This window comes from Musa acuminata, chromosome BXJ2-3 (assembly GCF_036884655.1).
Source record: "Musa acuminata AAA Group cultivar baxijiao chromosome BXJ2-3, Cavendish_Baxijiao_AAA, whole genome shotgun sequence".
In the NCBI taxonomy this organism is placed as follows: domain Eukaryota; kingdom Viridiplantae; phylum Streptophyta; class Magnoliopsida; order Zingiberales; family Musaceae; genus Musa; species Musa acuminata.
This window is the reverse complement of record NC_088340.1, coordinates 8,470,686-8,485,707: the sequence shown is the minus strand read 5'-3', so window position 1 is coordinate 8,485,707 and position 15,022 is coordinate 8,470,686. Positions and strand designations below refer to the sequence as shown.

At 36.2% G+C, this 15,022-nt stretch overlaps 3 protein-coding genes across 4 annotated transcripts; 1 reads left to right on the top strand and 2 right to left on the bottom strand.

The window, feature by feature from the left end:
* Nucleotides 1-2,334: 2,334 nt before the first annotated feature.
* Nucleotides 2,335-5,727, top strand: LOC135607221 (probable amino acid permease 7). Of its 2 annotated transcripts, none has more exons than XM_065098864.1 (7): nucleotides 2,335-2,543; nucleotides 2,791-3,027; nucleotides 3,655-3,748; nucleotides 4,236-4,450; nucleotides 4,728-4,861; nucleotides 4,943-5,170; nucleotides 5,253-5,727. In XM_065098864.1, the coding sequence occupies exons 1-7, from the start codon at nucleotides 2,453-2,455 to the stop codon at nucleotides 5,652-5,654; spliced, it is 1,401 nt and encodes a 466-aa protein (XP_064954936.1). In that variant the 5' UTR covers nucleotides 2,335-2,452; the 3' UTR covers nucleotides 5,655-5,727. The 2 variants fall into 2 exon arrangements, with proteins under 2 accessions (XP_064954936.1, XP_064954937.1); XM_065098865.1 differs by having other exon boundaries at nucleotides 2,407-2,543; nucleotides 2,739-3,027.
* A 121-nt stretch (nucleotides 5,728-5,848) lies between these two features.
* LOC135607222 (probable indole-3-pyruvate monooxygenase YUCCA10) lies at nucleotides 5,849-8,256 on the bottom strand. The gene is made up of 4 exons (XM_065098866.1): nucleotides 7,648-8,256; nucleotides 7,336-7,569; nucleotides 7,104-7,226; nucleotides 5,849-6,217 (listed from the first exon to the last, which is right to left on the bottom strand). The coding sequence occupies exons 1-4, from the start codon at nucleotides 8,254-8,256 to the stop codon at nucleotides 6,026-6,028; spliced, it is 1,158 nt and encodes a 385-aa protein (XP_064954938.1). The 3' UTR covers nucleotides 5,849-6,025.
* Nucleotides 8,257-9,691: 1,435 nt separating this feature from the next.
* LOC103978103 (probable indole-3-pyruvate monooxygenase YUCCA10) lies at nucleotides 9,692-12,418 on the bottom strand. Its single transcript, XM_009393806.2, has 4 exons — nucleotides 11,810-12,418; nucleotides 11,498-11,731; nucleotides 11,255-11,377; nucleotides 9,692-9,865 (listed from the first exon to the last, which is right to left on the bottom strand). Exons 1-4 carry the CDS (start codon nucleotides 12,416-12,418, stop codon nucleotides 9,692-9,694), a joined length of 1,140 nt encoding a protein of 379 aa, XP_009392081.2.
* Nucleotides 12,419-15,022: the final 2,604 nt, after the last annotated feature.

Below are 15,022 nucleotides of genomic sequence, written 5' to 3'. Positions count from 1 at the left end.
GAAGTTAATCCTACGTCACTCAAATGCTTATTAGATCATAACTTTATCAATTGATTTCATCATCAAAATTCGATAAGTTTATCAATTGATTTCATCATCAAAATTCGATAAGTTTATCAATTGATTTCATCATCAAAATTCAAGATTCAAAATAAATAGCTTTTAAAATTCAAAATAAGTCACGTGAACAATTCAATGAGATATTATAGATCTTCTCTCATATTCTTATGTTTCTGAATCAATAAATTATAGTAGTTGTGTGAAAGGATATGAGGATAGAAGAAGGTGAGTCAAGTTCTTCTCGTAGATTATATCTAAGATCCGACACGATATGTTTGTAGATCAGATAAAATTTATTTTTCTCAATAATAATAAAAGATATGTATCATAATATTTTTTAGACCTATTGTTATTTAGTATTATAGATTACATAATTATATATTTTATATTAACAATAGGAACTAAATTATATAAAGAATAAAAATAATTAATTATATCCCATCGCTTTCCCATTGCCTTTGTCCTCGTAATTGCGTCTGTCTTGTAGAAGAGAATACGTGAGATCTCATCCCACGGATTCTGGCATGAGATCGGGTGAGAGCGTGTGGGACAGACAGAACGAAAGGGAGAAAAATAAAAGAAAGTAAAAAGATAAAGAAAAGAAAACTTCACAATACAATGTGAATGGAATTAGAAATAAGATATTATAAATGATGATTTGGAGAATGATATATATATATATATATATATATATATATATATATATATATATATATATATATATATATATATATATATATATATAATAACTTTCGGGGTTCATAGTTAAAAGGTAAGAAAAATTTACTGAAAAAAATTATATGAATTCTTAGTTAAAATAACAAAAATCTAACGTGTATGTTAAAGAAAAGTTTATCAGTCATAAGCATACACTAAGACAATGGTATAAAGGATTTGATTTTTCTACGATAGATCATGAGTATAATAAAACTTTTTGTACCATTATGTTTATATAAAATATTTTTAAAATATAAATTTATTAATTACTTATTATATATAGATGATATGTTAATTGTTAGTCATACTATTAGAAAAGACCTGGGATCATCTAAATATATTTTTTAGTATGATAATTACAAATGACAAGATAATGATAAAATTTGATAGTCGTGAGAGATATATACAAAAGCTTCTCGACAAATTAAATATGATTAAGTCAAAACCAATTTGTTATCTACTTTAGGTCATTTCAAGTCAAGCTCTAAATAATGTCATTGAAAGATAAAACAAATATATATGGATAGAGTATCTTATGTCAAAGCAATTGATAGTTTCATATATATATATATATATATATATTGTGATGTGTACAAGCAATGGATAGAGTATCTTATGTTTAGGTCATCCATTACTTGGACAGTTGATGTGGTCAATCTATTTATCTTAAATCCTGAAAATAAATAATAGACAATAGCTAAGTAGATTTTCAAGTATCTAAAAAGTATTTTTTATTTAAGTTTATGCTTTAGTATCGAAAAATATATGTTAGTTGGCTACACAAATACAAATATGACTTTGATATTGATTCAAGAAAATCTATACTTTGTTATAAGAAAAACGTTTGAAGGATAATAATTTTTGGCAATCAAAACTATCAAAATACATTAATTTAATTTCTACTAGGGTTAAATATATTACTGTAAAAGATATTCATAAAGAACTCTTATGGACAAAAAAAGGTACAGAAATTTATTATATATGATAGCTGAAGTACATTAAATTTGAGATATACTAGAGATGTTTCAGTCATATTGTCATAACTTTTTGATATATCAATTTAGACATCATGCATTATAAGTTGATTGGTATTGACATTGGTAATTTCTTTTCCTATTTTTTTGATGTCTCTATTGTGGAGGTGATTTTTCTCCCTAGTTCATGTTGAAATCCATCTGAACATTTTATATTAATTGCATCCCAATGATGAACGGATAAAAACAAAAGCAGTAAGCCTATGCATGCATTCAGAAGATGGTTTTGGCTACGACTTGTCAAGATGATCAATGAATCTCGGCTTGTTACTTGGTCGCTTAGATCCTTTTCATAGCCGATATTAACATGTCGGCTGCAAAGGTCAATATGGTTAGATTCACTTTTGTCACGAGGTCAATATGGGTTGCAGTCTTGGATTCCTCACCAAGAGTTCTCTGAACTCAGCCATATCTAATTAATTTATGTGCGATGTTGGTGGAGCCACCACAAACAGGTTAGGTAGCCACCGTTCTCACGAGAGAAGAGAATGGTAGTGGAACATCTCATTTGACATTTGTGGATTGTTTATTGTGGTCTACATTTGGTCCACCTAACCGTAGCAGCAGTAGCCATTGATGACTGATCCATTGGCTCCCCGGTGGAAGATCCCCTCCATCTCCTTGGGTCTGCTTGAGGAGGCATGGCCGGAGAAGAGGAAGAAGGGAGCTCCCCTTTGCTGTTGAAGCTTCCAAAAGCATCAGAGGAGCAGGAAGAGCATGTGAACAGAAGTGGTGACATGACTTCTCTCGTCTCCTCCTTTTCTTCTTTACTTCCCAGTCTTCCGTTTAACTGTTGTTCTTGAGAGATTGGATTTCTTAGAAGGGGGCTTCGATCACCTGTAGCCATCATGCTCTGTTCGAATCGCTTCATTTTTTCCTGGGTGGTTCTTTCTACAAGTCCTTTTGATTCTACTGCTTCAAACACAGGAATCTTGATCTGTATGGTGGATTCTTGTTTCATCTCTCTGTGTTTGTGAAGGCACCATATGGACAGCCATCGCCCACATAATAACAGCAGTGATCGGCGCCGGAGTTCTCTCTCTGGCGTGGAGCATGGCTCAACTGGGTTGGATCGCTGGCCCCATAGTCATGGTGCTCTTTGCTGCAGTCACTCTGATCCAATCAACGCTGCTCGCGGATTGCTACAGAACACCCGACCCTGAGGATGGACATCTCAGGAACCGCCACTACATGGATGCTGTGAGGCTTTTCTTGGGTAAGAAATCAAAACCATTCTACGTTTCGTTCTGATGCGCAAAATGCAGTCAGACTAAGGAAATAAAATCCATCTCATTTCGCGTCACTTCATCATAAAAAGATAAACACTATATCTCATTGTCACGTCACGTCACGTCACTTATTTTATGCTTTTTTAGTTCACACGTCAAATAAATATTACATCACCATGGAACAAAAAGCACACATTGATGTCGCATCTCGCAGAGGCAAAAAAAGTTGGTGCATCTGATTTGGTGAAAAAAACAGAAGATAAAAAAGATTATTTCTTTGTACTAAAAATAGTGCAATTGATTACTTATGACGTGATTCACTTATGTATAGTACAATCGATTACTTTCCTAATCGTAAGTCTCAAGTTGGACCTCAAGTTTGGTTTAGAGAAGACAAAGCAATTCTCTTTGCAAGTCATTATCATGCTTCCCCATCCTCTTTCTTCTCTATTCATTTACCTAATCTTGACCCTGTTTTGTGCTAAACTCATCTTAGTTCGTCCTCGTCATGCAAGTACATGTAATCAATATAGAGAACTGGTCATAATTGATCTCAGTACGTGTCTTATAAACTGGGTGCAAAAAGGAAACATTGATGAAATAAGTGTATGCAGGTGAGAGAAGTGTTTGGATTTGTGGGTTCCTTCAGCAACTAAGCTTGTACGGTGCAGGGTTAGCCTACACCATCACAGCTGCCACCAGCATGAGGTACACTTTTACTCTCGACCTTGTCTGCTCATATTTTTCTGAACAGGTAGTAGTGCTGAAGCCGAATTCCACAAGAAACTAACGCCACTTTCACTTGAGAGATTCTCTGTTGCTACTATTTCTGTGGGTGCTGTCAATGGTGCTGCACTAACGATTTCAAGGACAAAAAAGTTATGGCGGATGACTAGATCACCACTGTCTGCCACATTCTTTAGCTACCATAAATGCTCTAGTGTTCTGTTTCTTTCCAGTATCTCAAGGAATGAACTCCTCTGAGACTCCATGGCAAGAGTTTTGAAGTCATAAAAGCGTCGAGTACGTGTATGTGTTATGTGATATTTGAGGCTACATTACCATGTTGCAGTCTGTGTGCCTGCACGAAGGACGATGGACAATTTTTCCAGTCCTTTTTCTTTTTTCATTATTAGGCTTTATACTATTTTATTTCTTATGCAACTCCATCTGTTTCCATTTGGTGTCTGTGCAGGGCCATTCAGAAATCAGATTGTTATCATAGAGAAGGCCAAAATGCTGCATGCTCATATGGAGAGAGCTTTTACATGCTGCTGTTTGGAGTTGTTCAGATAGTTTTCTCCCAGATACCTGGCTTTCATGAAATGGCATGGCTCTCTATTTTTGCAGCCATCATGTCCTTCAGCTACTCTTTCATTGGATTCGCACTTGGCCTGGCCAAAGTGATTGGTATCCCTTTCTTCATTCTTTGTTCTTCTTTCATTTCTGTTTACTTCATGATCTATCGTAAAAACACACTACTTTGGGGTCATTAAAGACTAAATAACTCTCAAGAGTGTCTGTGCATAGAGGAAAATGCCATGGCAGTGTCATCATACAAAGTATTGCATAATACGAACAGTAAGATATTAATTAGATCACAGATCTAGCTTCAGCCTCATGGTGCATGCCAACCCTCGTTGAATGATCACTGACGAGTGAGTTCCTGTGTCACTCTGATCCGCAGGAGATGGAACAATAAAAGGTGGGATCGGAGGCATTCCCATGGCATCTACATCACAGAAAGTGTGGCGGGTTTCTCAAGCGCTGGGAGACATAGCATTTGCCTACCCATACTCGATTATTCTCTTTGAAATAGAGGTGACAGTCATTTCCCACCTTCATTGCTTGATTCTGTGAGTCATAAATACACGCTACTATCCGAAACATTACTGTTCCAAGGATACACTGAAATCGCCGCCGCCGGAGAACCAAACGATGAAGAAAGCATCCATGACCTCCATTTTTATCACCACATCCTTCTACCTCTGCTGCGGCTGTTTCGGCTACGCCGCCTTCGGCAATGACACTCCGGGAAACCTCTTGACAGGATTTGGCTTTTACGAACCCTACTGGCTCATCGACTTCGCCAATGCTTGCATTGTCCTCCACCTCGTGGGAGGCTATCAGGTGATCATCTCTCTTCTTCGCCGGAGCTTAGATTATTAGCGTTATCCATCTGCTGACGAAGCTTCTGCTTTGGTTTTGTTAGGTTTACTGCCAGCCAGTGTTCTGTTTCGTGGAGAGATTGGCTGCAGGGAGGTTCCCCAACAGTGGGTTCGTGAACAAGCTGTACACGATCCGGTTGCCATTGTTGCCACCGTGCAGAACGAATCTGTTCAGGCTGTGCTTTAGAACAGTGTACGTGGCGACCACAACAGGCCTCGCCATGTTCTTTCCCTACTTCAATCAGGTGTTGGGGCTGTTGGGAGCCTTCGGCTTCTGGCCCCTGGCCGTGTACTTCCCCGTGGAGATGTACCTTGTGCAGAAGAAGATAAGAGCTTGGACGAAGAAATGGGTTCTTCTTCAGATGTTCAGTGTTGTCTGCTTGCTTGTTAGCATACTTGCCTTCTTTGGATCAGTTGTTGGAGTGATCAGTGAGAAGCTAAGCTAACCTTCTTCCCGCTCCTCCAAATGATCAGATTTCCTTTGTATATACGCCTATATATTATGCCTTTCAAGTGTAACATTCAGAGGAAAGGAAACTCATTTAAAATTGGTGATAAACAAACAAAAGATAGCTAAGGCTGATTTATATTCATATTTATATTTATATATTTAAGATTGTTAACATTAAAGGGGGGGTAGTCGATATGACACAAACCACCAGTCGATGTATTTGTCTCTAAACTAATGATTTGTTATTGTCTTCGCAGATAAAATCAAAAGCATAGACAGATGTAGGATCACGCGAATCCCAATAGAGCTTATGATATATCATGCTGCTCAACGAAACTACAGACCGACATTGTTTCTTATTCATCATTATCTCTGTGAAGAATAAGAAACCGTTGTTCTCTTTCTGGCGATGTCATCGGCAGCGTTTTGAGCGTCCGTCGAACAACCGGCCAACCCACTTCTACCAAAACCTACAAAGTAGAGATCATTCCTTCCCTTCCAGTGATTTGGAAACTTTTGTCTGGGATACCCTTCTTCGCCTATGAATGAATCAGCATCCTGCAGCAATGCCGGTAACATATGTTTTCAACACTTTCAAGTACTTACTGGAATAGTATATTTAATTTTATGTTCCAGCAAAATGTTAGCTTCTACTTTTGACAATCCCAATAGAATTAACTCTTAATAAATTAAATCAGGACATAATCAATCTTATGTGTGTGTAGAAATAAGTCGAATGAAGTTTCAAATCATCGATCATTGCACCTTTAACATATTAATCTTACGTTGTAAAATACATTGGATTAGGTTTCGAATCTATAATCTTTAGTAAGTAGATTTGGTACATGAGCACCGGACCGACATCTTAGGTGTAAAGATTGAGATGTTGCTTATACTAACAAAAAACACATTATTATTGAAGTTTTAGGAATATGAATATTCAAAAAAATAAAGGTGTTGGATACTTATGATTTTAGTTATATTAGTTTCAAAGAATCGTTTGAAGATTGATTCAAGGTAGATTGAGGTTTTCAAACTAATTGAAACATAATATAAGACCGTGAAAAGTTATTTTGGATTTTCATGACATATATTACAAAGTTATTATGTCTTTTTTTGGAGAATGTTGGATTTGTTGACTATATTAACAGAGATAACATAAAGTTGTTGGGAAATCAAATTGTGTAGTTAAATTAGATAGTTTTGAGAGTTCTAATAAAATTATGAATCCTAATTATAAATTAAGTTAAGACTTAACTTTTATAAAATGATTATTTATAAAGGTTAAAGATTATTGAGGAATGGAAATTAAGAATTTGCATTCTTTCTAATTATCACTCCTACGAATTACCGAAACTTATTAGCATTTTGGGACAAAATCTTGAACATAGAGATGAAACGAAGTCCTGCCAACTAAAAAGCTGCAGTCGGACTTCATGTTTACCTGTAGCCATTTCCCGGGATTGGTTCTGAAGCCGGTGGCAAAGACTATAGCATCGAAATGGTATGATTTGCCATCTTCGAACTCAACCTCATTTCCTCTGATGTTGGTTACCCCCTTCACCACCTTTACAACGTCAAAAACAACACATACATTTAGCTGATACACGTCATTAGACGAGGAGGAGAGAGGAGAGATGTATTCTCGTAAAGCTCATCCAAATGTTTGTGTTTACCTCGATCTCTCCCGTCTTGATCTTTTCGATGGTCCCGACGTCGATAACGGATGACCTTCCGGTGACGGCCTTGAGGCGCATCGGCCCCAAGCTTGGTCTAACAATGCCGTACGTGGACAAGTCTCCGTACTTCAACTTGGACAGAAGGACAACTAATGCATCCACCACACTTACAGGGAGATAACCCAGCATGACCATCGCCATATGTATCATCTCCTTGGTCACCACATGAAGCTGCGCATGAATTCCACATGTTATTAATGCATGCCGTCTAGATCTTTGCATATACAACAAGATGACGATGTGTGATACCGGGCTGTTGATGACTATGGAAGTCCTCGATTCGTGTTCCGCCAGATCATAAGCTATCTCCATCCCGGAATTGCCACTGCCGACGACGAGGACTTTCTTGCTGGTGTAGGGTCTGCCCGACTTGTAGGACGACGAGTGGAGGATTTTCCCGGAGAAGGTCTGCAGGCCGGGGAGGTCCGGGATGAACCCTTCGGAGTTCTCGCCGGAAGCCACCACCAAGAACCGACTCCTGTACTCCTCGACCTGATCGGTCAGCGCGTTCCTCGCCATGACGCGCCAGGTCTTGCTGGCTTCGTCGTAGGAGGCGAGCTCGACGTGAGAGGAGTAAACGGGGTTGATGTTGAAACGTTCGACGTAAGCGTCCAAGTACTGGATGAACTGATTCTTGGGGACGAAGGTCGGGGCGTTTCTGGGGATCGGCATGTGCGGCAGCTCGCAGAACCGCTTGGCCAAATGAAGCTTCACACGATCGTAGGTCCGAAGCTTCCACAGCGACGCACTGCAGGCCTCCCTCTCGAGCACCACGTAGGGAATAGAGAGAACACTGAGGCATGCAGCGGTGGCCAAACCGGAAGGCCCGGCACCGACGATCACTACTTCAGTCTTCATTGGCCAACAGGTAGAGGATATGGCGAAGCATGCAGTGAGTGACGAGGTCGATCGATTGCCTCGTTGATTTATATCAATTTCTTTCGCCAAGCGATTTACACTGTATTCCATTTTGACGTTCAAAAACAATGTTAAAGATACGCTCCATTAATTATTTGTTACCAAAACAAGCTGAATTATTCACTTGAGCTCTCATTTCTTTACCTAATCGAGCCAATCTTCAATTCTCCGTCCACTATTGAAAGATTCGTAGAAAATAGTCTTACTTTCCGTTATCTTGTCACTGTATATTTGGAAGCTTAGCGTCGAGCATGTAACTAAATTCTACTTTTACCGGTTACATGCATTTGGGAAGACAATGAAAGGGGGAGTGTTTTTAGAGGCGCCTTTAAACCGAGCATATCTAACGAATTAGCCCAACGAACAATGAGGTGAAAGCACGACTAGAAATGTAAAGAAGTAATAAAGGAATTCTCGAGTGGACAAGATAGTGTGGTTTTTGGTTCAACGAACAAAAGCAATATAGGTCCATTTTTATTGTCATTCTTCCAATATATAAAAACCTTTGCCCATTTTTTGACATATAAAAATCTTTGTAATTTCCATCTAAAATAATTTTAAGAAATCTAAAGACCTATAATAAACTTTACTTAAGGTTGGTGGAGATTAAACTAATTGAACCTTAACTATAATATTTTGTAACACAGTTATAATGGTTGCAATATCTTGATTCGGTAATCAAGAATAGTGTGAATCCATTTAAAACATTATAGCTGAAATTAATATAGCAAATATTTCCAACCAATTACGACTTGACATTGTAAAGCCCACCCAATCAACATATAATCATTATTTTAATGGGAAAGCATTCCTTAAAACATCTTCATGAGTTTAATGAAAGAATATTCCTTAAAATATCTTCATTTTAGGGATAGGAACTTTTCAAGTATGTGAACTTCTTTGTCAAGTTATGGGTCTATCCAAAAGAACAAAATCGTGCATAAATGATGACTTATTTGTATAGATACGGGTTGGACCCAAGCGCAAGTACTACACTACATAGGTTAAGTCCCACAATTAATTGAGATGATCATAAACTCAAGTATAGAGGTGAATCCAATTTGGGTATCATGTGATTCTAAACTCATCAAACTAATGAGCCAACTCCTCATCTTTAAGATTGTTAAACTTAGCGGCACAATCCACCAATGAATACGTATCTGTATCTAAATTAATGATTTATTGGCTTTGCACATAAAATCGAAAACACAATCACATTTTAACATCTTAGGGTCATGCGAATATCAACAAAGACTATGATATCATACGAAACAAAAGATCGACATTGTTTCTTATTCAGCAGTATCTCTGCCAAAACTAAAAAAGTGTTCTCTTGTTGGAGGTGTCTAAGAAACTGTTCTCTTTTTGGAGATGTCTAAGAAACTGTTCTCTTTTTTGCGATGTCATTGGCAGTGTTTAGAGCGTCCATTGAACATGCGGGCAACCCACTTCTGGCAAAACCTACAAAATAGAGATCGTTCCTTCCCTTCCAGTGATTCGGAAACTTTTCTCTAGGATACCCTTCTTCGTTCAGGAATGAATCAGCATCCTGCAGCAATGCGAGTAACATAAATTTTCAGCACTCCGAAGTAATGGAATAGTAAATTTAATTTAATGTTCTATCAAATTGTTAGTTTCTAGTTTTGACAATCCTAATGGAACTAAGTATTAATAAATTAAATCAGCACATAATCTCTCTCTCTCTCTCTCTCTCTCTCTCTCTCTCTCTCTCTCTCTCACACACACACACACACACACATATTGAAATATAAGAGATCAAGAAATGTTGAGAGATTTTTCAAAATAGTATTGAAACGATTTGAAGAAAATAAGGTTGAAATTGAAATAGTTAGCAAATAGATTATATGATAACAGATAAGTTTACTTTTGTTGGAAGCATAAAAGTTTTTTTACTACTCATACGAAAAAAATACGAAGCCATATTGGTAGTTAAAGATTAAGATGTTTTACTAAACAAATGAAACTAGGGAAAGCATGATTTGATCTCAAGACCTTACCATGATCCATCAAAGTTTTTGCTGACTATATTGTTCAACGACTTCAAATATATTAGATAAGATTTTGAAGTCTTGTTTTTGATAAATAGGTTTGGTACATCGATACTGGACCAATGTCTTATGTGTAAAAATAAGTCGATTGAAGTTTCAAATCATCAATCATTGCAAGTTGATATGATATACCTGTATCATACTAATCTTAAGCTATGGAATACATTGGATTAGATTTTGAATCTTCAATCAGTAGTAAGTAGATTTGGTAATATGAGCACGGGACCAATCTTAGGTGTAGAGATTAAGATGTTGGATACACTAACGAAAAAAAAACATTATTATTGAAGTTTTAGGAAGACGAATATTCACAAAAAATAAAGGTGTTGGATACTTTTACTTTTGATTTTAGTTAGATTAGTTCCATAGAAAAATTGATTCAAGGTAGAGTGAGGTTTTGTAACTAATCGAAACATATAATAAGACCATGAAGGTTTATTATGGATTTTCATGACATATATTTCAAATCTTTTTTTTGTTTTTCTTTGGAGAATGTTGGATATGTTGACTATATTTATAGAGATAATATCAAGTTTTTTTTTTCCTATTTCTATACTCTTTTCTCAAAGTTCAATTTGATAGAAAGACATTGGGAAATCAAAATTTGTAGTTAAATTAGATAGTTTTGAGAGTTCTAATAAGCATATGCTACCTAATTATAAATTAAGTTAAGACTTAACCTTTATAAAATGATTATTTATAAAGGTTAAAGATTATTGAGGAATGGAAATAAAAAAAATTTGCATTCTTTCTAATTATCATTTCTAATAATTACCGAAAGTTATTAAAATTTTGGGAGAAAAATCTTGAACATAGAGATGAAACGAAGTCCTACCAACTAAGAAACAAGAGTTGGACTGCAAGTTTACCTGTAGCCATTTCCTGGGATTGGTTCTGAAGCCGGTGGCAAAGACTATAGCATCGTACTGGTATGAATTGCCATCTGCGAACTCGACCTCATTTGCTCTGATGTTGGTTATCCCTTTCACCACCTTTACGTCGATGATATGTCGTCAAAAACAACACATACATTTAGCTGATACACGTCATGAAACGAGGAGGAGAGAGAAGAGATGTCTTCTCGTACAGCTCATCCAAATGTCTGTGTTTACCTTGATCTCTCCAGTCTTGATCTTTTCGACGGTCCCGACGTCGATAACGGCTGACCTTCCGGTGACGGCCTTGAGGCGCATCGGCCCCATGGTTGGCCTAACAATGCCGTACCTGGACAAGTCTCCGTACTTCAACTTGGCCAGAAGGCCAACTAATGCATCCACCAAACATACAGGGAGACAACCCAGCATAACCATCGCCATGCAGATCATCTCCTTGGTCACCACATGAAGCTGCGCGTGAATTCCACATGTTATTAATGCATGCTATCTAGATCTTTGCATATATAACAAGATGACGATGTGTGATACCGGGCTGTTGATGACTATGGAAGTCCTCGCTTGGTGTTCCGCCAGATCATAAGCTACCTCCATCCCGGAATTGCCACTTCCGACTACGAGGACGCTCTTGTCGGTGTAGGGTCTGCCCGACTTGTAGGACGACGAGTGGAGGATTTCCCCGGAGAAGCTCTGCAGCCCGGGGAGGTCCGGGATGAACCCTTCGCAGTTCTCGCCGGAAGCCACCACCAAGAACCGACTCCTGTACTCCTCAACCTCATCTGTCAGCGCGTTCCTCGCCATGACTCGCCAGGTCTTGCTGTCTTCGTCGTAGGAGGCGAGCTGGACGTCAGTGGAGTAAACAGGGTTGATGTTGAAACGTTCGACGTAAGCGTCCAAGTACTGGATGAACTGAGCCTTGGGGAGGTAGGTCGGGGCGTTTCTGGGGATCGGCATGTGCGGCAGCTCGCAGAACCGCTTGGCCAGGTGAAGCTGCAGACGGTCGTAGGTCCGAAGCTTCCACATTGATGCACTACAGGTATCCTTCTCGAGCACCACGTAGGGAATTGCGAGAATATGGAGGCTTGCTGCAGTGGCCAAACCGGAAGGCCCGGCGCCGACGATCACTACTTCAGTCTGCATAGCCAACAGGTAGAGGAGATGGCAAAGCAGGTAGTGACGAGGCCGATTGATTGCCTCCTTGGTTTATATCTGGTAGCCTGGTGCTGAGCATATAACCAAATTCTAATTTTACCTGGTACATGCATTTGAGAAGTTTTTTTTGTTTTTCTATCAAAGATAAACGACACTCATGAGATTCGAGCTTAAGATCTTACGATAAATTATCAAAGCTTTTATCGGCCAAACTAGCTGATACATTCATTTAAGAATATACTTAAAAGGAGAGTGTATTTAGAGAAAAAGCATATCTTGAATGTAAAGAAGTAATAAGGGAATTGTTGAGTGGATAAGATAGTGTAGTGTTTGGTTCAATGAACTAGTAATATGTCACATTTGAGGCTAATCCATTCAAACAATAATGTCATTCTTCCAATATAAACCTAAAATTTGAGGCTATGTGAGGAAACGAAAAAAAAAAAGAGGATTTGTCGTTCCTTATTTTTAGATGTGTAAAGACCTTTGTAATTTTCATCTAAAATAATTTTAACCCTCGAATAAATCATTTTATGATATCTAAATAATTATAATAAAGTTGATAATCAAGGTTGGTGGAGACTAAACTCATTTACCCTTAACTATAATATTTTATAATACAGTTATAATGGTTTGGAATATCTTGATTCAGTAATTAAGACATGACATTGTTAAGACATGACAATATTTTCAACCAATTAAGACATGACATTGTTAAGCCCAATCAACTAGAATTGTCATATAAACATGAGAAGAATGTTCCTTAAAATATTTTCATGAGTTCAATGAAAGAATATTCATATTCCTTAAAGTATTTTCATTTTCTGACTTATTCGAGACGAGCAAATATTTTAATTCGAATTATCGTAGTATACTCATCTGACCAATGTAAGTCAATCATAGTCAACGCCCACTTTCGATGTTGAACTGATTGGGATGTTACGGGATCCAAAGAAAAGATAATTAAAAATAATTTTTTTATTTATATTGTTAAACATAAATTCTTGTCTAACACATTTAATAATAATAATAAAATAAATCTATTATATAAAAGAAAAGTAACTAAACCAAAACTAAGTGTATTATTCTAATTTTTATATTTAAAAAAATTATATTAGGATCTCTATAATTCTGAAAATATAATAAATAATTTTATTTTTCCTAACATCATCTATTGTATTTATGAAAAATAACATAATGTGTTGGATCGACATAAAAATAATAGACAAAAGGATAATTTCAATATTTATTTTGTTTTTGATATCTTTATCGATAAAAATAATAATCTTGACATCTCATGTGTTCAAAATAGAAGGGACAAATAATAAACGCTAACACATATCTATAATGTAGTTGGGATACCAAAAGTATAGTTATTAAAATCGAATGTAACATGATGTTTGAGAAGCAAAAATAAAAATAAAATCGAGACTATTAATTGATCTGATTCATTTGTTGGGGATCAATTATATAAAAATATCATTATTAGGTGAAAACAATATTAGTGATAAGCTATCAATAAAAACAATATTATTATCATCTTGTCAATAATAATATTTTTCTTGACCATTTATCAATTTTCAATAATTTCAAAATCATACCAGAATTTTTAATAACCAAAAAAATCCACATCAATATTAAAGATAATAACATTCATAAAGTCCAATCAATATTAAAGTTGATACAATCACAAAATCCACATCATATCGAAAATATTAAAAACTACATTGTCTTGTGTATTTCTACGTCTTTATTGTTCATCATTCTCTACTGCATCCTGCATAAGGTCACAATTACATAAAAACAAAAAAATAGATGCACAAGAATGAAAGTGATGCATAAGCTTCATGACATGATTCTTCGATGAACAAAGTGGAACACAATTAGGTTGTGAGCTATCTGCTACGTAGTTTGTGAGTTATATATACTGTACAAAGAATTCATACAAGTAACATAATGGTTGGTTATAAAGCCAAGTTGAAACTAGAGAGATAAATGGAGTTGCAATTTTAGTGGCATAAATTGTGTTATACAAGCATATATAATGATTTCTTATGGATGGTTTTTGTGTGCGAGTGTGAGTGTATGTGTGTGTCCAAAGCAACTTATATATGGATTTAATGGTCCATGATAGTTCATTTCACAAGTACTTCGATTTCTTTTCCCAGTAGGTGCTGTTCTACACATTTAAAACATCATGGGGTATCTCCTGAATTAACAAATTCTTATAGTGACCACTTGCTTTAAAGTTAGCAACTATATGAACAGTCTCCTAATTTAAAATTTATAAGATTATATTAGAATTACTAAATAGAAAATATATGTATGTTTGATGAATTCATAAATGATAACTCATTATTTGTTTTCACGAAGAATTATAAATTTGTAACAAAAAGCTACCACTGTCCTACAATGGGCCACATTATAACTCATCACAACAGAAATTAGAATTTATATTATCAAGTATTAATCAATTAGAATATATATATATATATATATATATATATATATATATATATATATATATATATATATATATATATATATATATATATATACTACAATAGTTAGTTAATCCTCGAGTTCTTCCTC